The 23,220-nt window shown below is 49.3% G+C and overlaps 1 protein-coding gene across 2 annotated transcripts in view; it reads right to left on the minus strand.

The window, feature by feature from the left end:
* Nucleotides 1-706: 706 nt before the first annotated feature.
* NCL (nucleolin) overlaps nucleotides 707-23,220 on the minus strand; it is a 78,943-nt gene continuing 56,429 nt past the window's right edge. For both annotated transcript variants that reach the window (XM_029615661.1, XM_029615660.1), the window contains 4 exons: nucleotides 12,503-12,654; nucleotides 9,864-9,990; nucleotides 1,620-1,840; nucleotides 707-1,198 (listed from right to left, as the gene is read on the minus strand). In XM_029615661.1, the coding sequence (XP_029471521.1) occupies nucleotides 1,128-1,198; nucleotides 1,620-1,840; nucleotides 9,864-9,990; nucleotides 12,503-12,654 (571 nt within the window). In that variant the 3' untranslated portion in view covers nucleotides 707-1,127. The remainder of the gene's footprint in view (nucleotides 1,199-1,619; nucleotides 1,841-9,863; nucleotides 9,991-12,502; nucleotides 12,655-23,220) is intronic.

The raw sequence follows: 23,220 nt of genomic DNA on the forward strand, positions 1-23,220 counted from the left end.
GTAGCTGATTACATGCTTACATGATTACATGCTAGCATGTACATGATTACATGCTGATTACATGATTACATGCTAGCATGTAGCTGATTACATGCTAGCATGCTAGCATCTCCTCTTCTCCAGTCCTCCAGAACCACTCCCATCTCTAAAGATTAATTGAACAGATCTATCAGTGGGAGCCACCAGATCCTCTTTGAGCTCCCTTGATATCCTAGGATATTTGCCATCTGGCTCTATAGGTTAAAGCACCATTAAGCTTTAACCCGTACGCCCTATGGCATCACTTCATATTTATTTCCTACCTTATCTTCTTTCCAGCTTGTTTCAAGCTTCCAAGTTCTCTTCCCTGTTGATTGTAACTTTTGACTCATTCCTACTTACTGTTTATCTTTCGTTTACTTGAATAGTTACCCCAGTTTTTTATTCTTGTTAATTGTAAACCGATCCGATATGGTTATTTACTATGAAGGTCGGTATATAAAACTGTTAAATAAATAAATAAATGCTGTCACTACAGAAATACCATCCCCATCCTCCAGACTGTCCACCAAGATTGCCATTCAGAGGTAAAGGTTTTTAATCCCTGTCTGTGCATGCTAGCATACGACTGCTGCAATCTGGCTTCCGAGTTTCACCATTTCTGATCTGTGTAGGTCACAGCCCCTGTACTTCACCTTTCTACGTAGGAATAAAACTGCTCCATCCCTAAGCATCAGTCCAGTCCTTTAATCTGAAGAGGACAAGTGGCTGAAGCACAAACCAAAAACATTCTGCATTTTTACAGCAAACATACTACAGAAAATTACTGGAAAAACACTATATTTTTGTACATTGGGTAAAACATTATAAATTTATGACAATTTAGACAAAAGGTCACATCCCAAACCTATCACACATACAGCTGGTTAAAAAAAAAAGGTCTGTAAAGATGTCATGAGCACATTAGAGAGACAGCTGGGGTCCCGTCTTCCTTGCACTGCTTTGTACACTAGCCAAGTGGCCATACACAGGGACGTCCTCACAATGGAATGTCCTGACAGAAGGCTGTCGCTGTGAGAAAAGGGGCGGGGGAAATCTGTCCCCACGCCCCCAGAGTCCTTGATAGCATAGGGGAGGGTAAAAGAAGTTCAGTCAAATTTGGTTTTCTTCCCCTGGGGTCTGTTTCCACCTTTGAAGCCACCACCGCCTCCTCCTCTACCTAGGTGGGTGAAGCCGGGGGTGGGGGGGAAATAAAAATATGCAGTTAGAAAAAGAAAACATGACAGTCACTGAACATCATGCCGCCAATCACCACCAATCAACCTTCACCATTAAACTATCTTGCTTTCAGTTTCTAACCATTACCTCACCAGCTATGTTCCCAGTCACTTTCAAATGAGAATTTACGAGTATGCTGAAAGCAGAAGGATCAGGAAACCCCCCCCCCCCCCCCACAGGAGCAAGCATGCTGCACAGAAGTTCAGGAGACGGACCTCATCCACCTCTTCTGCACGCTACATTACATTAGAATTATCACCTTGGACAGCTCAAACTAGCAAGGGAAGTGACCTGCTCCACCAAAACCATCAATTCCACCATAACGCCCCGTTTCCCACCCCCCCCCCCGTGCCAAATCTTACCAAATCCTCCTCTGCCTCTGCCGCCGCCTCCTCCTCCTCCCCGACCGAAGCCACCTCTGCCGCCTCCTCTGCCACCAAAGCCACCCCTGCCGCCACGATGGCCGTCGCCCTTCGGCTTGGCAAAGTCCAGAATCACTTTGTTTCCATCGATCTCTCCATCTTCCATGGCCTCCTTGGCAGCCTTGGCTTCCTCTGCAGAGGAGAAATCCACGAAGCCAAACCTAGGACAGAAACCAAGCAGAAAATCAGTAAGAATCCAACAGAAATGTACCTCTGCCGGCCCCCTCCCATGTGAGCTGGAAGTAGCACATGTGATACTATAGGCCACGCAGTTATGGACTATTCAAAGCTCCTAAACGCTGTTCCACTGCAGGAGAGGACAAAGTCACGCTGCACACTGCGCACACAAAAGGGTAGAAACATCTTTATTCACCGCCAACCTTCAACCCAAGGACGCACATACTACACATCAATCCAATCAGGATCCCAGTGTGATTCTGCCAAGGAATGGAGGAAGTACATCCAGAGCGCAGGAGCTAGTGATGACAGCTGCTAGGATATTAAAATGGTTCTTACCTGCTAATTTTCATTCCTGGAATACTACTGTCCAAATGACTGGGTTTTGCATCCCTACCAGCAGATGGAGGCACAGGAAAAGCGTAACTGAGCCTGTAGTACTTAGGCCATGTGTCACCCGCAGCCCCCTCAGTATGATCTGTATCCAAGCCACAATGAGTAAAATTCTGTCTGTCTATCACCCCTTCTAATAGCAGGGGATAGGTAAAGCCCTAGAACTGGGCCCCCACTGTTCAACATGGAGTTTGAAAGCAAAACAGAACCAACTCCGTCAACTAACACACGCAGCTGCACAGATTATGTGAACTTAAAACGCACAGCAGAGAAATGAGTGGTCTTTCCAGAGAGGGTGGACTGATCTATGGCATTCCAAGAACAAGAATTAGCAAATAACCAGTATTCCTTTCCTGTTCATATCCAGATCCCTCCAGACAACTGGGATGTATCCGTTTGCCTACACTGGGTGGGATCCTGAAGAGATCAGCTCGCAACACATTCTCTCCAAATCCCACTTCTTGTGGCGCATGAACATCCAAGCAGCAATGTCTCGTGAAAGTGTGCAAAGACGACCAAATTGCCACCCAGCAAATTTCTTGAGGGGATACCAACTGACACTTGCCCAGGATGCCGCCTGTGCCCTGGTAGAATGGGCTCGTCGCCCCCTCAAGCACCAAATGCAGACATAAGCTGACGCAATGGCCTCCTTGAGCCATCTTGTAATAGTCAACTTAAATGCTTTATTTCCTTTCTTTTCTCCACCAAAGGAAACAAAGGTGGTCCGAACAGCAGAAGCTATTAGTAATCTTCAAACAGCCCAACAATCCCCATCAAACATCCAATAAGTGCAATTGCTTTGCTTGCGGATCCGAATCCAGGCCCCTAAAGGAGGGAGGGCTCCATCTAACTATGATGGAAAGCAGATACTACCTTCAGCAAGAAGGTAGGTACAGTGTGCAATAACACCCCCATCCTCTGTAAACTGAAGGAAAAGGCCTGAAGTTCTGAAATCCATCTGACCAAACAGCCACCAGAAAAACCACCTTCAACATTAAGTCCTTCAACGCTGCCTTTCTTAAGGGCTCAAAAGGAGGACCAAAAAGGACCTTCAGCACCAAATTCACAAAGGAACAAACCGCTGCAGGGCACAAATGCTTTACCCCTTGCAGAAAACTAATCACATCCGGATGCAAAGCCAAGACCATGCGTTGCACCTTGCCCCTAAACAAGCGAATACAAGCCCTTTTCCTTAAGCCATTCTGCAAAAAGGCTAACATGGAAGACACTGATGCTTGAAGTAGTACCTCACCCTGTGCAAGGCACCGTGCCTCAAACATTTTCCCGACCCGGACATAAACCAACGAAGCGGACTATCGCTTAGCCTGCAACAAAGTAGTAACCACCCCCTCCAAATAGCCTTTCAACTGCAACTGTGCCTCTGAAAAGCCAGGCTGCAAGACACTCAATCCAAGAAAATGGGATCTTGATGGAGCAATCTGGGCATATGCCCAAACCTTAGAGGCCTGTTAACCACTAGATTTATCAGGATCACGAACCATGGTTGATGCAGCCACTCCAGAGCCACTAAGATCACTTCCCCCGGGTGAGTCTTGATGCGTTGGAGCACTCTTCTATGAGAGGCCAGGAAGCAAAGACTAATAGCAGAATCCCTGGTGGCCAGAGAACCAGGGCATTGAGACCTTCTGCTCTTTCCTCCCATCTGTGACTGAAGCAGCGCTGGGCCTTGGCAGTTCCTCTCCATGCCATCAAATCTAATTGAGGAACTCCCCACCTGACATGAATAAGAGCCACTGCTAGCTCCCATTCTCCTGGATCCACGTGAAGATACCGCAAGAGTTTAAGTGCTGCTGTGCCCAGCAGAACAGACAGTGTGCCTCCATGGACACCATTAGATTTGGAATTCCTCCTTGTTGATTGACATAATCCACTATTGTTGCATTATCTGACAGGATTCACTGCGCAATTCCTCAGCAGTGGACGAAAACACATCAGGACCTTGCATACTGTTCTCATTTCCAAACAATTGATGGACCAAGAACCTCCTCTGCCAACCATCACCCCCTGCACCATTTGCCCTAGGCAAATGGCACCCCAGCCCTTGAGGCTGGCGTTAATGGTAACCACCACTCAATCCGGGTTCTCCAGCTCCACACCCTACATCAAGTGGTCTCGTGAATGCCACCAAAATAAACTGGACTTGGATTCCCCCCGCAGAGGCAGCAGTAGCTGAAACTCCTCCGACTGAGGGTTCCAGCAGGACAAAAGGTCCCTCTGGAGAGGCCTCATATGCACAAACACTGAGGGAACAAGTTCTAGCATAGATGCTATAGAACTCAAGACATCCAAATAATCCCAGGCTCTGTGAATTGTCAGCTGTAATAACCTGCGAATCTGCAACTATATCGTCTGTATTTTTTTGCTTCTGTTAGGAACATCTTGCCTAGACAGGTATCGAAACAGGCCCCTAGATATTCCAGTGACTGGTTTGGACCCAGGCTGCTCTTTGCCATATTTACCCCCAGCCCAGGGCCTGCAAGAGTTGCATGTCTTGTCCTACTGAATCCAGACAAAGAGCCTCCATCTTTGCTTGAATAAGCCAGTCATCCAAGTATGGGTGCACTAGTACACCCTTCCTTTCCGCCGCAGTCACCACCACCCTTGGTAAACGTCCAGGGCACTGTTGATAAGCCAAATAGAAGAGCTCAAAACTGATAACGTTTCCCAAACACCTGGAAGTGTAGAAACGTCTAATGCTCCATTTTGATGGGAGATATGCAGATATGCTTCTGTGAGGTCCAGTACTTTCCTTTGCGGACCGCCGCAATCAACAGAGCATAATGTTTCTATCCAAATCCATGGTACTTGCAAATCCCTGTTCACTTTCTTGAGATCTAGAATGGGATGGAAGGTCCCCTCCTTCTTTGGAACCACAAAGTAAATGGAATACCTTCCTTGGCTCTGTTCCGCTAGAGACACTAGAATGATTGTGCCCAGGAGTCTTAGTCGATGCACAGTAGAACGTACCACTTCTCTTCTGGCTTGAGAGGCACAAGGGGAGATCATGTGCACTTCGCTCAATGGGCGCAAAAATTCTAAGGCGTATCCTTCTCTAATGATTGACAGGATCAACTGATCCATAGTTATTCTGGTCCACATGGTGTAAAACAGAGCTAGTTATCCTCCAATAGCCTCTGGGAAAGATGGACCAGCCTCACTTCATTGTGCAGCTTTATTCCCTCCTGCTCCCTGGATGGAGTTGTCTTGGGAGGGTCTGCATGAACCATGAAAGAACTGTGATCTGTTCAATCCTTGCCTCTGGGTAGACGAGGACCCCTTGCTGGGGTAATCTCTCCTAAAGTCCCTGAATATTGACCTGGGAAAAAATTCTTCTTGCCCCCTTTGGGCTTATCCTCTGGCAACCTATGCCCCTTATACTCACCCAGGTGCGTGACCAACTGCTCCAAGTCCTTGCAGAACAGAAGCATGCCCTAAGAGGAGACTTCCCAGTTGCAACTTGGACCAAGCATCCGCTAACCAATTTGTCTTTTCCTGCAATGTGGGAGGCCGAGATCCCTTGTAGATTTATCTCCGCCCATGCCATGAGAGGGTCTATCTCCATAGACACCTGCTGGCTCTTGGTTCCTCCCTGGCGATTGATGTAAGCAACAATTCGCTGACTACTCAACTGGTAGTTGGAGGTGAATTGAGTAGTCCTGGGACAGTGGGTTCCATCGTGACAGTAAGGAGCGCTGGAGCAGTCGCATATGGGCCCTTGCCCAAGGGACGATTTCCAGGGTTGATGCCGTGAGGCAGAGGACTTGAAGATAGTTCCATACCTTGGGGGTGCATTGGTCATCAATCATTGTAATTGTTCCATCAGTTTCCTTCTCCTCATGGGAGGGAGGAAGACTTTGTTCTGTTTGGTGTCGAAACAGGCTCCCAGGTACTCTAGCGATTGAGAGGGCTGCAGACTGCTCTTGCCCATCTTCATGACCCGAGTTCCTGCAGTAGGCTCGAGTCTGCTGGTCACCTGCTGGCTCTCTTCCGAAGACTTTGCCCTGATTAGCCAATCGTCCAGGTAAGGGTATACCAAGATCCCTTCCTTCCTCAGTGTTGCCACCATGACTTTGGTGAAGGTTCTGGGGCGGTTGCTAGGCCGAAGGGTAGTGCTCGGAACTGGTAATGGTGACAGTATCGCAAAGCGCAGGAAGCGTTGGTGATCCTGATGGACTGGGATGTGAAGGTAGGCTTCGGAAAGGTCCAGGGAGGTTAGAAACTCTCCCGGTTGTACTGCCATTATTACGGAGCGAAGAGTTTCCATGTGGAAGTGTAGAACCTGCAGATAATGTTTGATGTTCTTGAGGTCCAAGATGGGCTGGAAAGATCCTTCCTTCTTGGGAACGATAAAATAGATGGAATAGCGCCCCGTATTTTGTTGGGACATGGGAACTGGAGTTTATTGCCTTCAGACTGAGTAGTCTTCTTAAGAGTGGTTTCTACTGCCAGTCTCTTGGAATGGGAGTGGCAGGGTGACAAATTTGTCTCTAGGGATGCTGCGGAACTCTAGAGAGTAACCTTCTCAAATGATGTTTAGAACCCATTTGTCCGACGTTATCTCGACCCATCTTTGGTAGAAGAGGGCAAGTCGATCCCTATATCCTCTTCCTGTGGATGGGTCAGCCCATTCTCATTGTGGAGCATGGCTGGAGCCTGCCCCCGGGCCTGCTCCCCTCTTGGTCTGTCTGTTCCGAAAGGGCTGGGACCTTCCGGAGGGACAAGGTGCCTGGAACTACGAGTTCCTGTAGGGTCTGAAGTGCTGCGATCCTCTGCCCTTGGTTCTTCTGGGGGAGGGACGCCGAGATCTTTTACTCATCTTCTGGTAGCCAAGGCACTGGGAATTCACCCCACTTGCTGGCTAATTTCTCCAATTCGATTCCCAACAAGAGAGATCCTTTAAAAGGCATTCTTGTGAGATTCATTTTAGATGCTGCGTCCGCAGACCAATTCCGTAGCCGTAGTTGTCTTCTGGCTGCCACTACCGAGGCAACGCCCCTGGCTGAGGTGCGCACCAGGTCTGAGCTTGCGTCTGTGAGGAAAGCTGCTGCAGCTTCCATCGTCTCACCAGTATATGGTTCCGGAGTTATTTGCCTCTCGAGAGGAGCAAGCAGGAACGTGCCACCAGTACGCAGCAGGACGCAATCTGCAGTGTCATTGCTGTTGTGTCGAAGGCCTGCTTAAGGATGGATTCCAATCTGTCCTGAGTGTCCTTCAATGCAGCCCCTCCCTCAATGGGAATTGTTCGCTTTGAAACGGCACAGACCATAGCGTCCACTTTCGGGAAACGCAGGTACTCCTTGGTCGCTGGTTCTAGAGGGTATAGGGCTTCCAAGGCCCGACCCCCTTTGAAGCTGGCCTCCGGGGCATCCCATTCCAGGTCAATCAGTTCCTGGCTTCCATCATTGGAAAGTAGCATGAGGCCTTACGAAGGGATACCAAGATGGGGTTCTTCTTTGGTTCCGCCATAGGGTCCGTACCAGGAATACCCAGCGTCTTCAGAGTCTGGAAAACAAGGGCTGGTAATTCTTCCTTGTGGAAGAAGTGAAGCACGGTTCAGTATGGTTCAATTCCTGGAGGGATTTCGCCTTCTTCCAGGGAGTCACTCATCTGAGGTGTCTGGGTTCCTGTTACAGAAGTTCTTGGTTAGGCGAGGCATGTCTCGAGGCATCAGAGCAGGGCCAGGAGGATCTTGTGCATCCAGCAGGGGTTGAACCTGGGGCGCAGCTGGGGCTGATTGCGCCTGAACAAAGGCTTGCAGCCCTTGGAAAAATTCCAACCAGGAGAAGGTCCCTGGGTCCATGTTAATCCCAAGGGGAGTCGGAGTAGGGGCCCCAGAGGTGCCCTCCTGTGGGGAAGCCATCTCAGAGATGCATAGGTCCGGGGAGCTATCGTCAGTCAGTAGTACTGGAACCATCTCCCGGCAGTAAGGGACCAGGCTTTGCTTCCCCCCGGGCTTCTTCGCAATATTGACACAGGCAGGACTCCAATTCAGGCTGTGCGGCTCTTATGAGGCAGGCTGTGCAAAGAGAGTGCCTTCTGGCCTTCTTGGGCACCGGTGCCATTGTCGCTATGTGTTTGCACGCGTGCGTGTAGTTATGCGCGCTGGGTGCACTCAGTTGTGCGCGTGTCTGAATTGGATGCAAGCAAGTTAGGCACATCGGCCCCCCGGCCTGCCCCGCCGGCGAGAAGGGAAGATGGCACCAACGACCCCCGTGCGTAAGTTGTGGACCCTTGCGCCGGATTGGGGCCTAGCCTAACCAAGGCTGCTCAACCCGATCGGTGCTCCCTTCTAACCTCGCCGGCATGGATTCAGTAAGGCAATCCGAGCTGTGGAGACCGGAGACCTGAATTTAAAGATTTTTTCTTACCTGGTCTCGGCGCTTACCGATCGGGTGCCGGCTCGTTTCTGCACCCACTGCCTTTCAGCCACACTGGGGGGCTAAGTCTACGCCGAGAACAGACTACCAGACCAAGGCACACCTCTGAGGGATATTGGAGATCAACCTCAGGAATTCTCGACTCGGGGAGGGACCCTTAGGTATCACTGCAGGAGAGTGGGGCTCGATCTTCCTTAAGGTAAATTTTGTTTCTTCTTTGCTGTAATTCTTAACACTATTCTAGTGTGTGGGATAGTGTCCACATCTGCTAGGAGACGGAGAGATACTGGAGAGCTGAGGATACTGCAGGGGTATATCTAGAGTGACGTCAGCTTTGAAATCGGACTCAGTCTCCCATCTGCTAGCTGAAGAGCACAATACCCATTGGTCCTGAGTCCATCTGGCTACATGCTAGGAAAATAACTATTAGCACACATGGCTTGCTCTCTCAGGCTGCAAGGGTTAGTAAGACTGTCACACAACGTGGCTGTTCACTCCCTTGGGTGGCACAAGGTGAATGGAGCAGGCTACACTTGTGTTTTAAATATTCTTCTCGTGCGAATCCATCATGTGCCATGGAATTAAGGCAAGGAGGAGCTCATTGAGAAGGAGTTAGTCAAGGATACCTCTCTCCAACACAGGACAATTTCCAATCTATTCACCTGTATGTTGTACCCACTATCATAGAAAGCATTTGTATAAAAAAGTAGTAGAAAATTCTGGGAGACAAATTTAATGATGGAGAATTGAGAGCGGCGATCAAATTTGAAGTGTAACCCCCTGAAGCAGATTTGCGATCGAAACATGGCCATGTCGGGGTTGTGAGCGGATACTGAAGATAAGTGTGCTTGATTTCTGTGCTCTGATGAATGTGTTCAAATAAGACAGATCTATGTATGACCTGGGTAGGGACCTTCATGGACTGTGACTGTTTTTAGGAAAAACAAAAAAACAAAAGTAAAACGTTTTGATCAATGAATAAAGTAAAAGTGGACTCGAGGGGAATACAGCTTGTCTACATTTTCAAGCTGTGCTCATGAAGGTCCTACATATATATTTTCAATAAATATTTATACATGGATCACAAACAGGAGACCTCAGATCTGCAACACTACCTCATGTGAGTTATCTGCCCCATATGTGAAAACGAACCAGGAGTTACTTCACAGGCTATCCTGACAACATACACTACAATTTAACCCACACGCCAACATACCCTTTAGATGCTCCAGTATCACGGTCTGTGGCTATTCTGGCACCCACTGATCCATCAAAGGCTTCTCTCAAGGTCTCTTCCGTAGTCTCATCCGAGAGGCCTCGGACAAACAAAGTTTTTGTTTGCCCTGTTAATATGAACAAAATTGGTGAAGATTAGAGAGAAATCAAATGTAACCACTTTCATATAAAATTGCCCCCGGCTTAAGAGAAATTCCGTACTTTGATCAATATTTGACTATCTAGAGCAGGTGTCCCCAAACTACGGGCAGAGTGCCGGATCCAGCCTTGGCAGAAGGAGCTTGACCTGGCCTGCAGCGGCAGTGACGGAAGCAGCTTCAGAGGCACTTGGGCCAGAGACAGGCTGCAGCAAGGCCATAAGGAGTTTTCGGTCACTGTGGAGGGGGTTGCAAGCCATGGGTATCACAGACAGTACTAAGCTGTGGTTCTGAGGGGCTACCAAGGAAATCCAGGTAAGAAGGGTGGTACCTGGAGCTCCCAACCGTACTCTCTTCAGTGCTGTGGGAGGAAGGGGCACGGACATCATCCCTTTAAGAGTGGAGGAGTAACTTAGAGCAGTGGGCTTACAACCAAGGAAGCAAGGGTTCAAACAGGAAAACTGGTTACCACCTGCTAGGTTTTGTTCCTGTAGTACCACAGATCAGTCCAGACTCCTGGGTTTGCCTCCCTTCCAGCAGATGGAGACAGAGAAAGTTTTACTGACACTTAACATGGTGTGCCACCTACAATCCTGTGAGTATTGACCAGTACCCAAGCCAAGATGGAAAAGTATCCCAAAAACTCAATGTAACCTATCAAACATCTCCCAAATGAGAAGGAACCACTTAATCTGAGCGACCCTTATAACTATATAAATCAGAATGTGCAACCATCATCTGAGCCAGAAAAAGCCAACTGAAAATCCTTCAGCTTATATACAAAAATCATAGATTGAGTGGACTTCTCCAAACCCGGGCGGGATTCTGGACTGATCCGTGGTACTATAGGAACGAAAATTAGCAGGTAAGAACCAATTTTCCTTTCCCTGTACATATCAAGATCAATCCAGACTCCTGGGATGTACAAAAGCTTCCCTAAACGGGGTGGGACTGCAAGTGTCCCGCTCGAAGTGCACTTTCCCCAAAGCCCATGGTATCTGGAGCCTGAACATCCAGATAATGCCTGGAGAAAGTGTGCAATGACTTCCAAGTAGCAGCCCTACAAATCTCTTGTGGAGACACAGACATTCAGCGCAAGATGCCGCTGAGAACGAGTCGAGTGAGCTCTCAGACACTGAGGCACCGACCGTCCCATGCAAATATACGCCGAACTATGGCCTCCTTCAACCACCATGCTATGGTCGCTTCTGAAGCTTTCTGCCCTCTCTTTGCACCACTCAAGAGAATGAAAAGATAATCCGACACTCTAAAATAATTAGTGACCTCCAGATACCTCAACTGCTTATCCAAAGCAACCGTCCTATCCAAATTCAGAAAGGCTGGTAACACCATGGACTGACTCAAGTGAAAGGACAAAACCACCTTTGGAAGAAAAGGCACCGTACGTAACGAGACCCTTGAATCCAAAATCCTTAGGAAAGGATCCCTACATGAAAAGGCTTTTAGCTCCAAAATCTGTCCAGCCGAATAAACTGCCACCAGAAAAACGACCTTTAAATTAAGATCCTTCAAAGTCGCCCTGCGCAGCGGGGGACATAACCCACTGTCTGGACTGATCCAGGTACGTACAGGGAAAACTTTCTCTGTCTCCATCTGCTGGAGTGGAGGCAAAACCCAGGAGTCTGGACTGATCTGGGTACGTACAGGGAATGCAGGCTTGCACTCTACCATCTGCTGGAGACATAGAAATACTGAGGGACTGCAAGTGGCAATCTTGGATATGCAGCAGTGCCTCAAAATGTTCTCTGCCTCCATCTGCTGGAAGGGATGCATAAACCCACTTAGCCGGACTGATTTGGGGTATGAACATGAATGCAGCTGCCTGTTTGATCGGCCTAACAATCACATCAGATCCTTCTTAGTGCTGCCTGGGGTGCCCTTTTTTTGCCCCCAAAAACTCTCGGCCAGAAGCACTAAAATCACTGAACTGGCCTGCAGGAGACAGAATGGCAGAGGAAAGAGAGAAGAACCAGACAGAGAAGAGGACTATGTAAGTAGAGCTGAACCCAAGGTCTCACCCTACTGGAGCTCTTCTCCTTTCAGGAGGAGAGTTAGGGCCACAGTCTTCACCTCACTCCAATTTTTTTCCAGACACTCAAGTGAAGGAAGGAGTGAATGCTATCAATACACGAGGTCAAAACGGCCTGGTCAATTCTGGCAGGCTGAAATCCACAAGTAAAGATGCATGTCCACTCTTGCTGGAGATAGAGAAAAACTGGCTGGCTGGTGAGCAGAGAGCATATGAGCGTGACATCAGCGAGTTGTTCTCTTTCTCCATCTGCTGGTTGGAGTGCACAACCCACTGGTGTGGAGTGGCTTGCCCAGATGAAGAGGAAGCAGGGGGTGGCAGGGATGGTAAAGCTGTATTAATTGGTGGGATGGGCAAACTATAGATAGAAACGTGATGGCAGAAAAAAAAAAACAGCCTATGTATCCATTCCCTCTTGCCCTGCAGACTTACCTCCTCCAAATCCTCGGGAGTTGCCTCCACCCTGTGGCCCGGATGTTTGGCTAAATTCCAGTCGTATCGTCCGGCCTTCAATCTCCGTGTTGTTGTAAGATTCCAGAGCTTCCTTTGCATCTTCCATGGTGGAAAACTCCACAAAGGCAAATCTGAGACACGCAGAACACAAGTTACAACCAAACAGATTTTTGCCATTCCTTAAGGTCACATCATTTAATAACAAACTGGCATTACAAGAGGAGGGATAGACTTCACAGCTAGGATCCAAGGCTCTAGCACAGCGGTTCTCAACCTGTGGGTCGCGACCCCGGTGGGGGTCGAACGACCAAAACACAGGGGTCGCCTGTGTTTTGGTCGAACGACCTGTGTTTTGGTCGTTCGACCAAAACTGACCCCAACGGCCCGGTCCGCAGACCAGTACCGGGCCGTTGGGGTTTTTTGCCGGTCCGCGGCTACTGTGGGGAGGCGGGGCGAAGCTGGAGACCTGCCTCCTCCAACCCCAAAAGGGAGCGCGTCGCGGTGCTCCTCCTACTTACTTCCTGCCCGCCCTGCCCCGGAAGACAAATGTTGCCGGAGCCGCACGGGCAGGAAGGAGGCGGCGCGTCAGCCGCGTGCAGAAGAGGAGCAGCGCGGCCCGAGAAGACCAGGGCTGCTGCAGAGCCCATCCTGTGGCGACCCGTAAAGAAGAGGCCCAGAGGTGAGAGAGAGGTGTGTGCGAGTATGAGATGAGTTGAGAGATTGTGTGTGAGAGTGAATTGAGAGACTGTGTGTGTTTGCAGAGACAGCATGTGACAGTGAGAGCCTGTGCTTGAGCAAGGCAGCATGTGGGAGTGTGAGAGAGCCTGTGTGTGAGACTCAGACAGCCTGTGCCAGTGAGAGACTGTGTATGAATGATTGCATGACAGAAAGAGCATGTGACAGTGAGATCCTGTGTGTGTATGTGTGTTTGAGAGAGAAATGCATGTGAGAATGAGAACCTGACTGAGTGTTTGAGGGAAGAAGACAGGTGGAGAGAAAAGAAACAGAAAAAAAGGCAATATAAAAGGAAATGGCAAAAAAAATAAAGGGAAGCAGATTGGTACATGTAATCTTTGGGAATGTGCAAGAGTAGCACTTTCTCTATGGCGGATCTCACAATGTACGAGATCAACATGGAGGAAGTGGAAACCCAGGGGGCCTGCACAGAGGAGGCAGCAGAATGGGCTTCAGTGCCAATAGCAGCAATCAGCGCCTCCCCAATAGCCACGTGGCAGCAGTGGCAGTAATTAGATTGTTTGACTCAGCTGGAGGTGACAAAGTATGAAGTGGGATGTGAAATCAGCTTGATCTGGTGGAGAATTAGGATTGCTATTACACATGAACTGTATTTGGCAAACATAAAGGGAGCCAGGATAATCAATTGAAGCCTGCAGCTGAGGACTGATTCATTATGACTCATGTAGAAATTAGTGCATTTTCCAGATTAGTCTGCATAACACAATTCTCAACATTCAGCATTATTTCTGCTGCATAGAGTTTTATCTGAGAGGCTCTGAGGTTGTGAGGGAGCCAGTAAGAGTGAGAGCATGAGTGTGTATGAGAAAATCCAGGGGAGTAAGAGTGTGTGTGAGTGGGGGGGGGGGGGGGGGGGGGGAAGAGAGTGTCTTACACCCTGAGAGTGTGTCAGTGTCTGTGAGAGTGAGAGGTTATGGTGGGTATAAGAGCATGAATGTGTATGTATGTGACAGTGTATGTGTGAGAGAGAATGGACATGTGAGTATGTGTGAGAGAGAGAGGATAACCTCCTAATCCTCGACAATATCAGGGTGACTGGAAATCAAGAGCTCCCATGTATGGACAGCAGGGGCTTTTTAAAATCCTTATTAGTTTTAATTATTGTGTGTTATTTGATATATGTGCTGTTTTGAAATATTATTGGTGTTTGGGAAATTATAAAAATGTATATGATTTTAATTAATAGAAATTCTATTTATCAGTAATTTTAAAATATTCTTTTATTAGTATGGTTTTACTATTATAACTGATGCTTTATGTTTCTTAATTTTATTGTTTTATGAGGAATGGTGGTTCTGTTTATAAATGTCATAATAAATAAGTATGCACTAAAATCCAACCCCATCCATAACCCCGCCCCCATATGACCAAAGCCCCGCCCTCGCCCCGCCCTCACGGGGCAAGGGCGGGGCGAGGGATCACCGCAACATGAGGAACTGTATTACGGGGTCACGGCATTAGAAAGGTTGAGAACCACTGCTCTAGCAGACTGTCATATTACCCACAGTAACATTTGGACTCCCACTAGCTAAGATGACGTTTATCTATGGCCGCTCCTATACCCATATTAAGTCCTTAATTTCACTTTTCTGGCCAACAGTCAAGGTTCATTCATTCACATCATCCTTGTGGTCTTCCTCAATCTCTTTCCTGTCACTGTACAGGTAGTGTGAAGTAGATACAGGGAAGCATGTTAAATAGAGAAATTACTTACCTGATAATTTTGTTTTCCTTAGTGTAGACAGATGGACTCAGGACCAATGGGTTATGTGCTCCCTTGCTAGCAGATGGAGACTGAGTCAGGTTTCAAAGCTGACCTTACCCTAGATACACCCCTGCGGTGACCTCAGCCCTTCAGTATTCTCTTCAAAAAGCCATTGTGGACATATTATTGAAGAACTTGATTAGAATTTGGATATTACTTGATTAAAAATTGGAGACTGCAACTGTACTCAACCAACATAAGAGCTGAATCCCAGCCATACTATAAGATAGAAACATAGAAACATAGAAATGACGGCAGAAGAAGACCAAATGGCCCATCTAGTCTGCCCAGCAAGCTTCACACATATTTTCTCTCATACTTATCTGTTTCTCTTAGCTCTTGGTTCTATTTCCCTTCCACCCCCACCTTTAATGTAGAGAGCAGTGATGGAGCTGCATCCAAGTGAAATATCTAGCTTGATTAGTTTGGGGTAGTAGCTGCCGCAATAAGCAAGCAGCACCCATGCTTATTTGTTTTACCCAGACTATGTTATTAGCCCTTATTGGTTGTTTTTCTTCTCCCATGCCGTTGAAGCAGAGAGCCATGCTGGATGTGCATCGAAAGTGAAGTATCAGGCACATTTGGTTTGGGGTAGTAACCGCCGTAACAAGCCAGCTACTCCCCGCTTTGTGAGTAGGGATGTGAATCGTTTTAGGACGATTAAAATTATCGTCCGATAATTTTAATATCGTCTTAAACCGTTATGGAACACAATACAATACAGATTCTAACGATTTATCGTTATAAATCGTTAGAATCGTGAGCCGGCACACTAAAACCCCCTAAAACCCACCCCCGACCCTTTAAATTAAATCCCCCACCCCCAAATAACTTAAATAACCTGCGGGTCCAGCGGCGGTCCGGAACGGCAGCGGTCCGGAACGGGCTCCTGCTCCTTGTCGTCTTCGGCCGGCGCCATTTTCCAAAATGGCGCCGAAAAATGGCGGCGGCCATAGACGAAAAAGATTGGACGGCAGGAGGTCCTTCCGGACCCCCGCTGGACTTTTGGCAAGTCTCGTGGGGGTCAGGAGGCCCCCCACAAGCTGGCCAAAAGTTCCTGGAGGTCCAGCGGGGGTCAGGGAGCGATTTCCCGCCGCGAATCGTTTTCGTACGGAAAATGGCGCCGGCAGGAGATCGACTGCAGGAGGTCGTTCAGCGAGGCGCCGGAACCCTCGCTGAACGACCTCCTGCAGTCGATCTCCTGCCGGCGCCATTTTCCGTACGAAAACGATTCGCGGCGGGAAATCGCTCCCTGACCCCCGCTGGACCTCCAGGAACTTTTGGCCAGCTTGTGGGGGGCCTCCTGACCCCCACGAGACTTGCCAAAAGTCCAGCGGGGGTCCGGAAGGACCTCCTGCCGTCCAATCTTTTTCGTCTATGGCCGCCGCCATTTTTCGGCGCCATTTTGGAAAATGGCGCCGGCCGAAGACGACAAGATGCAGGAGCAGGAGCCCGTTCCGGACCGCCGCTGGACCCGCAGGTTATTTAAGTTATTTGGGGGTGGGGGATTTAATTTAAAGGGTCGGGGGTGGGTTTTAGGGGGTTTTAATGTGCCGGTTTTTTCGATTTTTCAACGATTTTCACGATTTTTTCACGATATTTTACCCCCCCAAACGGCAACAATACGATTCCCTCCCCCTCCCAGCCGAAATCGATCGTTAAGACGATCGAGGACACGATTCACATCCCTATTTGTGAGTGCGAACCCTCTTTTCTTCTCCCCTGCAGTTGAAGCAGAGAGCTCTGCTGGATGTGTGAAGTATCAGTTTTTCTTCTCCCCTGCCGTTGAATCAGAGAACTATGCTGTATATGCATTGAAAGTGAAGTATCAGGCTTATTTGATTTGGGGTAGTAACCGCCGTAACAAGCCAGCTACTCCCCTCTTTGTGAGTGTGAATCCTTTTTTCCACATTTCCTCTTGCTGTTGAAGCTTAGAGCGATGTTGGAGTCAAGCCTGTGTATGTTTATTTAATAAGGGTATTGACTTCCAGGCAGTAGCCATCATTCTGGCGAGTCACCCACTCTTCATTGGCAGCCTCTTGACTTTATGGATCCACAGTGTTTATCCCACGCCCCTTTGAAGTCCTTCACAGTTCTGGTCTTCACCACATCCTCCGGAAGGGCATTCCAGGCATCCACCACCCTCTCCGTGAAGAAATACTTCCTGACATTGGTTCTGAATCTTCCTCCCTGGAGCTTCAAATCGTGACCCCTGGTTCTGCTGATTTTTTTCCTTCGGAAAAGGTTTGTCGTTGTCTTTTGATCATTAACACCTTTCAAGTATCTGAAAGTCTGTATCATATCACCTCTGCTCCTCCTTTCCTCCAGGGTGTACATATTTAGATTCTTCAATCTCTCCTCGTACGTCATCTGATGAAGATCCTCCACCTTCCTGGTCGCCCTTCTCTGTACCGCCTCCATCTTGTCTTTGTCTTTTTGAAGATACGGTCTCCAGAACTGAACACAGTACTCCAGGTGAGGCCTCACCAAGGACCTGTACAAGGGAATAATCACTTCCCTTTTCTTACTCGATATTCCTCTCTCTATGCAGCCCAGCATTCTTCTGGCTTTAGCTATCGCCTTGTCGCATTGTTTTGCCGACTTCAGATCATTAGACACCATCACCCCAAGGTCCCTCTCCTGCTCCGTGCACATCAGCCTTTCCCCCCCCATCGAATACAGTTCATTTGGATTTCCACTCCCCATATGCATGACTTTGCACTTCTTGGCATTGAATCTCAGCTGCCATATCTTCGACCACTCTTCCAGTTTCCTTAGATCCCGTCTCATTCTCTCCACTCCTTCGATGCCCTGGACTGCATCTATAGTATGGCTTACTCGTAACCACATGGAATTGAGATTCACCTCATGGGCGATTCCTTGGTGCCTCTTCTGGGCAGCCGTGGGCAGGGTGCTGAGGCCATCTGTCTACACTATGGAAAACAAAATTATCAGGTAAGTAATTTCTCCATTTCCTAGTGTGTATCCAGATGGACTCAGGACCAATGGGATGTACAAAAGCTATTCCCAGGCAGGGCTTCTCAGGCTTGAACATCCAGGCGATAGAACCTGGAGAAGGTGTGTATGGAGGACCATGTTGCAACCCGACAGATCTTGGCGGGCGACAGTAGCTTCGTTTCTGCCCAAGAAACTGCCTGGGACCTCATAGAACGAGCCTTAACCTGTAGTGGTAAGGGCTTCCCTGCCTCTATGTAGGCTACCTTGATTACTTCCTTGATCCAGCGGGCTATGGTTGCCCGCGAAACCGCTTCTCCTTGTTTCTTCCCACTGTGAAGGACGAACAAGCGGTCTCGTTTTGCGCACCGGTTCCAATGTTTCCAGGTACTGTACTAGGAGTCTGCCGACATTTAGATGGCAAAGAAGGAGTGAGTATTCCGAGTCCTTGCATTCATCCGGAGATGGTAGTGTGATGGTTTGGTTCAAGTGAAACTGGGAAACCACTTTCGGTAGAAAAGAGGGTATGGTGTGCAGCTGTATGGTTCCAGGAGTGAACCTAAGGAACGGTTCCCAACAGGATAGTGCCTGTAGTTCGGATATGCGAAGAGCTGAACGTATTGCCATCAGGAATACTGTCTTCAACATTACAAGGCGAAGTGATAGACCACATGTTGGTCTGAAGGAATCCCAAGCTAAGAAGTCTAATACTAGATTGAGATTCCATAGAGGCACCTGCCACTTCAGGGGTGGTTGGAGGAGTTTAACACTTTTCAGGAAGCATGTCAAATCCGGATGGGGTGATAGCCGGAGACCGTCCACTTCAGCCCTAAAGCAGGACAGTGCGGCTACTTGGACCTTGAGGGAGCTGAGTGACAACCCCTTCGTACCATCCTGTAGGAATTCCAGAATCATGGGAATCTTGGCTGTCCGCGGGAGTATCCCGCGGTCCTCGCACCAGGCTTCGAATACTCTCCAGATCCGTATGTAAGACATGGACGTGGAGAACTTGTGCGCTCGGAGCAGGGTGTCAATCATGGCCTTTGAGTAACCGCACATCTTCAGGCGAGTCCTCTCAAGGGCCAGACCGTAAGAGAATCGAGCCAGATCTTTGTGGAGAATCGGGCCCTGTCTGGAGGTAGTCAAAGAGGGTTCCCCGCAAGGAGTCTTTGCATGACTGCGTACTATGGTTGTATTGGCCAATCCGGGGCCACTAGAACTAATCCCATGATGTTCTATCCTGCGGATGACCTTGCGCAGTAGTGGCCATGGGGGGGGGGGGGGGGGGGGGGAGGTGTACAGGAAGTTTTCCTCTGGCCAAGTCTGGACTAGAGCGTCGATCCATTGGGAGTGTGGCTCTTGTCTGTGGCTGAAGAACCTGGGAACTTGGGCACTGAGATGGGTGGCCAGTAGGTCTGTGGCTGGGAAGCCCCAGCGATTTACTATTAGTTGGAAGGCTGTGGTCGGCAGCATCCATTCCCCTGGGTCCAGGGTCTCTCTGCTGAGGAAGTCTGCTGAGACGTTCTTTTCCTGCGATGTGGGAGGCAGAGATTCCTTGTAGGTTTATCTCCACCCATACCATGAGGGGATCTATCTCCAGAGACACCTGCTGGCTCTTGGTTCCTCCCTGGCAGTTGATGTAAGCGACAGTTGTCGCATTGTCCGACATTACTCGAATCGCTTTGCTTCGGAGTCTGTGGCTGAAATGCAGGCACGCTAGTCTAACTGCTCGAGCTTCCAGGCGGTTTATGTTCCATTTTGCCTCTTCCTTATTCCATTGTCCCTAAGCCATCAGTTCCTGACAGTGGGCTCCCCACCCTTGCAGGCTCGTGTCCATGGTGAGCAAGGTCCAGTTCGGTGGAGATAGGCTTACTCCTCTGCTTAAGCAGTTTTCCTGTAGCCACCACTGGAGCTGAGAACGTACCTCTGCTGGTAGTTGGAGGCGAACTGAGTAGTCCTGGGACAGTGGGTTCCACCGTGACAGTAAGGAGCGCTGGAGCGGTTACTTATGGGCCCTTTGCCCACTGGACGACCTCCAGGGTTGATGCCATGAGGCAGAGGACTTTAAGATAGTCCCATACCTTGGGGCATGCATTGGGCATTATTGTCGTAAATGTTCCATCTGTTTCCTTCTCCTCAGGGGAGGAAGACTTTGTTCTGCTTGGTGTCGAAACGGGCCCCTAGGTACTCTAGGAATTGAGAGTGCTGCAGACCGCTCTTGCCCATGTTCACGACCCAACCGAGTTCCTACAGTAGGCTCTTGACTCTGCTGGTCACCTGTCTGCTCTCTTTCAAAGACTTTGCCCTGATCAGCCAGTCGTCCAGGTAAGGGTGTACCAAGATCCCTTCCTACCTCAGTGTTGCTGCCATGACCACCATAATTTTGGTGAATGTTCTGGGGGCTGTCGCTAGGCCAGCTTGGAACTGGTAATGGTGACCTAGTATCGCAAAGTGTAGAAAACGCTGGTGATCTTGATGGACTGGGATGTGAAGGTAGGCTTCGGAAAGGTCCAGGGAGGTCAAAAACTCTCCTGGTTGTATTGCCATTATGACTGAGTGAAGAGTCTCTATGGGGAAGTGTAGTATCCGCAGATGACGGTTGACGTTCTTGAGATACAAGATGGGTCGGAATGATCCTTCCGTCCTGGGAACGATAAAACAGATGGAATAGCTCCCCATATTTTGTTGGGGCATGGGAACCGGAGTTATTGCCTTCAGACTGAGTAGTCTTGTCAGGGTGGCTTCCACTGCCAGGTCTCTTGGTGTGGGAGTGGCAGGGTGACATAATACATTTGTCTCGAGGGATGCTGCGGAACTCCAGAGAGTAACCCTCTCGAATGATGTTTAGTACCCAGTTGTCAGACATGATCTCGACCCATCTTTGGTAGGGCAAGTCGACCCCCTATTTCCTCTTCCTGGGGAGGAATCGGCTCATTCTCATTGTGGAGCACAGCTGGAACCTGCCCCCTCTCTTGGTCTGTCGGTTCTGAAAGGGCTGGGACCTTCTGGAGGGACGATGTGCCTGGAACTGCGAGTTCCTGTAGGGTCTAAAGCGTTGTGAGCCTCTGCCCTTGGTTCTTCTGGGAGCAGAACACTGAGATCTTTTATTCCTATCTTCCGGTAGCCGAGGCACTGGGGATTCGCCCAACTTGCTGGCTAACTTCAGTTCACTTTACCTTCACCGCCGCGCTCTGTTGTGCACCCACTGCCTTTCAGTCACTCTGGGGCTAAGTCCACTCCGGGAACTGGCTACCGGACTAAAGCATACCTCTGAGGGATATCGGAAATCACCTCAAATTCTCAACTTGGGGCAAGACCCTTAGGTTTCACCGCAGGAGAGCGGGGTTCAATCTTCTTTAAGGTAAATTTTCTTTCTTTCTTTGCTGTAATTCTTAACACTAGAATAGTGTGTGGGATAGCATCCTCATCTGCTAGGAGACGGAGAGATACTGAAAAGCTAAGGTTACTGCGGGGGTATATCTAGAGTGAAGTCATCTTTGAAATCTGACTCCGTCTCCCATTTGCTAGCAGAAGAGCACTTTACCCACTGGTCCTGAATCCATCTGGCTACACGCAAGGAAAACATGAACGAGCCACCAGGGAACAACAGGAAATCTGCAGTGTCACCGCTGTTACGTCGAAGGCCTGCTTAAGGATGGCTTCCAACTGCCTATCGTAAGCATCTTTCAAGGCTGCTCCTCCCTCTACTGGGATAGTTGTTTGCTTGACGGTGCAGACCAGAGCGTCCACTTTCTGGAAATACAGGCGTTTTTTGGCCTCCGGGTCCAGAGGGTATAAAGCCTCCAGGGTCCGACCTCCTTTAAAACTGGCTTCCGGGGTGTCCCATTCCAAGTCAATCAACTCCTGGATGGCTTCCAGCATTGGGAAACAACAAGAGACTTTCCATAGACACACCAGGATGGGATTCTTCCTTGGTTCCGACATAGGGTCCATGCCAGGAACTCCCAGGGTCTTCAGGCTTGGAGACCAGGGTCAGAAATTCTTCTCTGTGTAAAAATCGAAGCATAGTCCAGTATGGCTCCAGGCCTAGAGGGATTTCCCCATCCTCCAATGAATCTGCATTCTCTTCATCTGTGGAGTCCACGTCCCTGTCAGGGATACCCTTAGTGAGGTGAGGCATGTCCTGAGGCATGCTGATAGGGCTGGAAGGGTGAGGCCAGGCAAGAGCAGTAGCTGACTGCGACTGAACAAAGACTTGTAGGCCCTGAAAGAATTCCAACCAAGAGAAGGCCGCCGGGTCCATTATTAGCCCAGGAGGAACTGTGGTAAATGCCGCTGAACTGCCCTCTCCTGGGGAGGGAGCCTACCCAGAATTGCTCAGGTTGGGGGTGCTGCCAGATAAGGTCGTGGCTGACCCATCCTCTGACTGGGAAGGGCTGGACTTGGAAAAATTCTGAGAGTCCAGCCCTCTCCCTGGGCTTCCTCACAGTGCTGACACAGGAAGGATTCCAGGTCAGGCTGTGCAGCTCTAATATGGCAGTGTCGTTTGAGCTTCTTCGCTGCCAGGGCCCATAATACTCTGTAGCTTGTGCGTTCAGCCACATAGTGCCTCAAGCGTGCACAGGTCCGCCTTGGTGCGCGTAAATCTGAGCGGCCAGTTGCACATGTAGATGGAGCCGCCGCGCTCACCACGTGGAGTGCCCACTGAGCCTGAAATGGGGCCTAGCCCATCAGAAGGCCACTCAACCTGCTTGTAAAACCCCTTCCTTCTCCCAATCGGCGTCAGGAACTACGTTGGTACGGTGCGCCAAGCAAGGAGACCGGAGGGAAGACTTACCAAAGCCCTTCCACGTCTCTGGATAAGAGGAGTTCTTCTCTATTTACCTGGGCTCAGCGCTTACCGGCTGAGTACAGAGACGGTCTCCGGCTGTGAGGGGAGAGGGCTTAGGCCGTCACCGCCGCGCTCGGCTTCCTGCACCCGTTGCCTTTCAGCTGCTTCAGCAGCAAAGTTAGGAACCAGCTTCTGGACCAAGGCAAACTTCTGAGGGATCTCAGAAATCGCCTCAGGAATTCTCAACTGGGGGAGGGACCCAGGTATCATCACAGGAGAGCGGGGCTCGAACTTCTCCAATTTAAAAGTAGAAATTTGAAGGTAAATTTTCCTCATCTAAAGAGTACTGTGTTCCCGATACCAGACACAATCCACATCTGCTAGGAGATGGCGAGATACTGAAGGGCTGAGGTCACTGCAAGGGTGTAT

Source organism: Rhinatrema bivittatum, chromosome 9, assembly GCF_901001135.1.
Source record: "Rhinatrema bivittatum chromosome 9, aRhiBiv1.1, whole genome shotgun sequence".
Lineage (NCBI taxonomy): Eukaryota > Metazoa > Chordata > Amphibia > Gymnophiona > Rhinatrematidae > Rhinatrema > Rhinatrema bivittatum.